Source organism: Nestor notabilis, unplaced genomic scaffold (genome assembly GCF_000696875.1).
Source record: "Nestor notabilis isolate BGI_N333 unplaced genomic scaffold, ASM69687v1 scaffold8459, whole genome shotgun sequence".
Taxonomy (NCBI): domain Eukaryota; kingdom Metazoa; phylum Chordata; class Aves; order Psittaciformes; family Psittacidae; genus Nestor; species Nestor notabilis.
Genome location: NW_009944986.1, coordinates 306 through 6,860, shown reverse-complemented (window position 1 = coordinate 6,860; position 6,555 = coordinate 306). Strand labels below are relative to the sequence as shown.

Below are 6,555 nucleotides of genomic sequence, written 5' to 3'. Positions count from 1 at the left end.
CCGTCGCTGCCCAGCAGCGCCAGTACAAGCCCCTGAGCGTTTTCCCTTCTTCCCTAGAAAAAGGAAGAATCCAGCTTCACATCCGAGGATGCGGTTCTGGCGTCGGTCGGCATCATGAAGGGCAGCCCCGACCACGGGCTGCTGGTGTCCGAGAGCATGTGCCTGGCGCTGGAGGAGCTGATCCAGGCGTGCTGTGGTGAGCAGGGTGCGCTGGGTGAGGAGGGGGGTCGAGGCTTTCAGTGAGCGTCCCCCGTGACAGGCACTGGTTGAGGGTCACGGTTTTCTCCGCGGGAGTGTGGGAGTCTCGAGGTCGTGCATCCCATCAGTGGGTGTGCGCCTCTCCGGCCAGGCTCCTTCGCTCTCCCGCCTCTCCTTTACATCAGCAGCTCGTTGATGTAAAGGCACTTCCCAGGCTGACGTCAAACACTCATTTTGCTCTTCTGTAGGTAGAAAAAACACCCCTTTACCCACCATCATCTAAAGTACCGTGAGCAGCTGAGTTCATACTTGCTGGGTTGTAGTGCTGGGGCTTGCTTCCTGCTTCAGCATCCTTTTTACTTTACAGTAGTACATTTGAAATGCTTCTCAATTAAGTAAAATATACCCTGGTCAAGCCACAGCATCTCCAGGTTTTGGGGGGCGTAATGACGAACTGCTGTAAAGGGGGCACTTCGGGGTAACTGGCAGCATCGGTCAGTTTCACGGTATGTTTGTTTCTCCAGAGGAAGATGAAGGAGTTCCAGTGGTTCTAGTGTGTGGCCCAAAAAACACTGGGAAATCGACATTTAACAGATACCTGATCAATCTGTTACTGAATCGGTGAGTGTTTGCACCTTCTACATGTAGGAAAGTACTGCATGGGTTTAGGAGAAACACCAGTGAGCAGCTGTCTTGGAGCATGTGAACTAACCGGGCGCCAAGCAGTTAGGGTTCAGTAAGAAGCTGGGAGTTGCGATGCTGAAAGATAGACACTAAGTTATAATCTGCTCGTGTCTTTAAAGATTCTTGGCAGAACAAGGTGTAGAAGCTTATTCTGTCTGATGCATGCTTAAAATAAAGCTGATGAAGTTCTAATCTCACATGGCTGGTCTCAGGGTGCCCAGTTGACGTGGGAGAGGTGGTACATCGGTTAGGACCATCTCTGCTTATTGTTGTAGCTACTTCCCTTAAAGCTGGATGGGTTTGGAGCTATTGTAATGGAATACTGAGCTGTAAGTGAGCCCTATACATTCTCATTTAATAAAGGAGGGAGACAAGGGGTGGTTTGATGTTATTCTACAGCTTAATCTTGGTGATCTGGAACAAAACCAGGTTGTGGATGTTAACATACAGGCTTCTTTCACTGCAGCCTTCCCTCGGTTGAATATATGGAATGTGACATAGGTCAGACTGAGTTTACGCCGCCTGGGTGCGTGTCACTGAGCAACGTGACAGAGCCAATTCTTGGTACGTGTTTTGCTGTTCCCTGCAGTTTCCAGAAACCTGTTTCATTTTCACGTGTGCTTTCTGAGTAGAGGCTGTGCTTTAGGGGAAGTCGCTGCATCAGTCAAAGGGTGCCTATAGAAAATAAACCAAAGGCTGTTGAAGTTCTCTTGCTAGGGGCATCTAAGCTCCATGTGAAAACCTCCCTAAGTAATGCAGAGCTATTCTTTCTGCTTGTTTTTGAAGAGAGGATTGTTGTTCATAAGGTGCTGGAACAGGCTGTGGCGTGTCAAAGTGGGTTTGCAGCTTTTCACATTTGAAATGTCTCTTTGGGAAAATCTTTCCCAGTTGTTAGGATCCATAAGTAAAACTACCTTGAGAAATACAAAGTGGATCCACGTAGATTGGGCCGTGGAAAAAACCCTAGAGCCAGAGGAATCACTGGTGTTTGTGGTCTTGTGCATTTGGGTCACAGACCTGACCAGGATGTGGATAGTCTGTCAACTGTCAAGAAGCTATACAAGAAGGACTGTTTGCATGTGAAAAGAGGACAGATTTATTTTGGAAGGGATTGTGTGTGGGTGCTACAGGGATGGGAGATTTTGATTTGACTTCTGGAAACCACTAAGGTTTGCTGCTTTTGCCTTTCCAGGTCCACCATTCACCCATCAACAGACACCACGCAAGATGGTGTATTATGGGCAGACCAGTTGTGAGCAGGACACAGAAAGGTACCTCGATGTCGTGAAGTACGTGTTCAGCTCCTACAAGAAGGAAGTGCCTTTAGTCATCAACACCATGGGCTGGGTGAAAGGTAAACAGGATAAATGTCTTCTCAAGAGGTGGTGCAGAAGGAAGGTGATAGTCTTAGGGGTACACCACCATGCTTTCCGGAGGGTCTGGAACCAGAAAGTACAGCTTCCCCCTTGGAGCTAGTCCTGGTCTTCCATAGCAGTGTTGTGACCCGTTCATGTAGCAGCAGCAATCGTGTTTTCTCTGCTCCTAAAGGTGAGGGGTTGCTGCTTCTCATTGATATCATCCGGCTGTTGTCACCCAGTCACATTGTGCAGATGGATGTGTACGACTGGAAGGCCATGGCTCCGCTCACCCCCGAGCACGTTCACCTCACTCCTGGGCTCTACACCAAGGGCAAGCAGCAGGCCAAGTGCAAGCAGATGGGTGCGGATGGAGTGGAGAGCTGGAAGCCCTCTGAAGGGGAGGGAGACGCATCAGCTCCCGAGTACAAGCTGCTGTACGTCCACCCGGAGTTCCCTCGAGCAGGGGTTGCAGGTGAAGCGTAAGTAGAAAGTTTGGTGCTGGGTGGTGGTTATGGGCTTAACAAAACCCGAAGGGCTTTGCTCCATTGTGTTGATCAAAACTTACTAGTTTACTCCCTGGGGGGTTGTATTTGGCTTTTCCACTTGGAATCATTGAATATTACGTCTCCTTTTATCTCATTTCTTACTAGGAGATACTTACTCATTTTTTACAGACTGGTGTGATTATTTCATGATTCCTCTGATGCTTTGAACGTCTCTGAAATGTTTCTTTTCCTGGGCCGTGGGCCTTTGTTGCCAGTTTCAAGTGCCTTTTTTGACTCTGCCTTCTTTAATGAGCTATTTAAGAAACCAAATGTGTTACTCTGTACCCAAGTGACTGACTAAAAGGGAAGGGGTGTGTGGGCATCAGTGCTGGAGAAGGAAGCCATTACCTAATAAGAGACTTTGTTTAAAAGAAAACAAACCACCTCCTTTGCTAATTAATGTCTTCTTAAAGTTGAAACAATGCCCTAAACCCTGTGATCATTTAGGGGTAATAATTACCTCTAAGAGGTAATAAAAACATAGCTCTGTGCTTCCTTCAGCAGTAGAAGTTTAAGAACTGAACTCGTGTGAAATAGCAGCTAATGTTGCCCAGCTGCCTGGGGGATCCGGTGGGAATTCCTGGGTGAAGCTGCCTTCCCTTGACGTGCTGTGGTGGTTTTGCAGGCGAGTGCACAGCGGTATCCTGCGGGACATGTCCATGCTGGGCTACCTGGGCCAGCTGCAGGCCCCGGACATCGGCGCCGTGCTTCCACTGCACAGCCTTGTGCCATACCAGGTACACGGGTGGTTTTGAAGGGCTCGAGGGTGTTCCATGGGGGTAATTGGCAGCTCTGCTCAGGCTGCAGATGTTTTGGAAGAGGGAAAAGTGCTCTGTAATGGGCAGAAAGCTGAGGGCTTCACTCAGCATGTGTAGACACGAGCGTTCTGCTGATGTCCGTGCTGCACGTGTGTTCTGTGTGCTCAGCTCTCGGTGTTTGCTGCTGAGGTAACTCCTGTCTGTTGGAGCGGGTTGGGAGCTTCCAGGGTTTGTGTACTTAGCACTGTCTTATCTCGGAATGAACTAAATTGATTGAGACACTGAGACAATGACCAGGTTTTCCTTCTTGCTTTTTTTAACCCCCTCAGGTACCTTTCAGTGCCATTGCCCTCAGGGTTATTCACACTGATGTTGCTCCTACCAACATCATGTATGCGGTGAACGCCAGCTGGGTCGGGCTCTGCAGGATACCAGATGAGATCAGATGCCAAACTGATGGGCCAGTGCTGCTGACACAGACACCAGTCTGTGATTGCCTCGGCTTCGGTGAGCCAGCCAGGGAAACCCTGTGCTGTGTTTGTGCCTGTCGTGGTTTAGACCAAGCCAGGAGCTCAGCACCATGCAGGCAGGATGGGGAGGAGAAGTGAGAGAATGTAAAACCCACAGGTTGAGACAAGAACACTTCAATAGCTAAGGTACAATATAGTACTAATAGTAATGATGATAAAGGGAAGTAAGAGAAGAAAAAGTATAAACCTAAAAGAGAAAAGGAAAACCAATAAGCACAAGTGATGCACAATACAATTGCTCAGCACCTGCTGAGTGATACCCAGCCTGACCCAAGGAGTGATCACTCCCTCCCAGGTGACTCCCAAAAGTCCCTTGATCAGGGCAAGTGCTACTGAGCAACAACTAAACCATCGGTGTGTTATCAGCATTGTGCTCAGCTAAAGCCAAAACGCAGCTGCACCAGCTACTAGGAAGAAAATTGTCTCTATCCAAGTCAAACCAGACACACGTGTTTTGACAGGTTGGGGTGATGGAGCTGCCTGTGTTCTCACTAACTGCAAGAGGGATGAGATAAGAGAATAATGCGTGGGTTTTCCTCAGGAATTGTCCGAGGGGTTGACATGGAGAAGAAGCTGTACCACATTCTGACGCCGGTGCCTCCGGAGAACCTGCGGCTGGTGAATTGTCTGCTCCTTGGCAATATTGCGATCCCCAGCTGCATTCTTGTGGGCCAGGTACGGGCTGCATGGGAAGAGGGAGAAGCGGCTGAGCGCTGGCTGGCAGGTTTCCTGACATGTCTGGGCATCAGCAGATGATTATCTCTGTAGGAAACTGTCCTTAAGGCATAGAAACAAGGGAGAGGAGAACGTTCTTCTCGTGTTTCAGATACCAGAGCAGGGTTTGGTGACAGCTTGCTGCTTTCCACCAGCCAGCTCTGTCAGTCTACATAGAGGACAGCGCTTCCCGTTCCAGAACAAGAACGTTAAGATACGAGTGTCCTGTTGAGATACAAGTTCTGAAGTTGCTTCTGGTTTTGTTTTCCCTCTTCCCAGCAAGGAGTCGAGGGAGAGATCCCCTATGTCACATCCGATTACAACTACAGCATCCTGGGCTCTGGAAAGCTGAAAAAGAAGAAGCATTTTAAGAGGAGGGAGTATGCGTTCGAGTGTGACTATACCTAGAGCCTCGTGGGCTTTTTACCTTGGGCTTCATTCCACTCTCTGTGGAGCCAGGAGCAGTCACGGAAGCGCTGGGTGCCAGCGAGCTCTGAGTGTAAATACACAGCATGCCTGGTTTTGATAATGTTTTATATTTTGCATTTGTATTTCAATGTTTTATAATAAATATCCATTAAAACGTGGGTTTGGTTTGAATTTCTTCCGCAGCCTGCGCTGGCTCGGGGGGCAGTGACTGTTGGAAATGCTGCAGGTCTCCGGCTGCAGCCCAGCTTTGACCAGCTCTGGATGTCAGAAACAATCCATGGGGACACGAGTGCAGCCCTTGGCTGCGTGTGGTTGTGTCCCTGGGTGTTTGGGAAGGAAGGAATGGACTGGAAAATCCTCCCTCCTCGGGTGGAGCCGCTGGAGGGAGGCAGCCGCTCGCCATGGCCCTGCTTTATTCCGCCTCACCCCGGCTCTGGCTGTGAACCCCGTTGCTGTGGCTTGAGCACAGGTCTGGGGAGAGCTCAGGCTCTGGCTCAGATGCAGTCCCCAGCTCTGCCCAAATAGGTTGTGCCTATGGGTAGAGGCTGAAACAAGATAGAAGCAGGAGGAACTGGTTCCCGCTGGGGTGCTTGGTGTCGCCCGGCTCATGACCTGTGCTGTGCCCCACTGGATGGTCTCACCTTGGTTAATTTCACTCTTTTCCAGTGCGTTGCTGGGGCAGCGATGTCCTGAGTGACCCGAGGCTGGTGGCAGGCTCCCCTGCAGAGGAAGAAGGGATGCACTGTGCCTGTGCTGGATCTTTTCAGCTATCAGCTGCTGCGGGTGTGAGTGAGCTGCAAAAAATGCCTTTATCTGGTTTCTGAGGAGATTTCGTAGCACTCCTGATACCTGTAACCAGACCAATGGGTGGGATGATCAGTGTGGAGGGGACGGAGCTGTGCAGGGCTCTGGGCTGTTGCTGCCTTTCAAAGAGTTAAAGCTTTAACTTAATCTAGGCCTAATTATCCCCATCTGGCTGGGTCTGGCGTGAAGGAAGGACTTGGCTGGCAACCTGAACAGTGCCTAAAACAAATACAGGGGCTGCTGTGCAGGAAGAGCCCTGGCGAGGCGGGAGGTGAAGTCGCGGCTGGAAAAGGCACCAGGAGAGGTGAGGTGGGTGAGAGGTGATGGTGAAACTCTGGGTGCCAAAACCTTCCAGGGCTGAGTATCCCCAGCACCCTCCTATGGGGGCAACAGACCCTGTGCTGGCCGGACAGGGGTCCCCCCTTGAAGCTGGAGGTTGATTGAGGAACCTCCACGTGCTTGAGCCGAGCCTCCAGTGCCCAGTTCTGGCCCTTGCCAGGGAAGGAAACACACTGGTGGCTCCCAGATGCAGCCT

At 50.4% G+C, this 6,555-nt stretch overlaps 1 protein-coding gene across 1 annotated transcript; it reads left to right on the top strand.

The window, feature by feature from the left end:
- Positions 1–57: 57 nt before the first annotated feature.
- On the top strand, positions 58–5,195 carry NOL9 (nucleolar protein 9; the record flags this gene model as incomplete). The annotated part of the gene is made up of 9 exons (XM_010022674.1): positions 58–196; positions 723–819; positions 1,349–1,446; positions 2,075–2,236; positions 2,431–2,719; positions 3,411–3,522; positions 3,873–4,050; positions 4,615–4,748; positions 5,067–5,195. Coding segments are annotated over 9 exons (1,338 nt in total), but the record flags the coding sequence as incomplete, so codon positions are not given.
- Between the last annotated feature and the right edge of the window lie 1,360 nt (positions 5,196–6,555).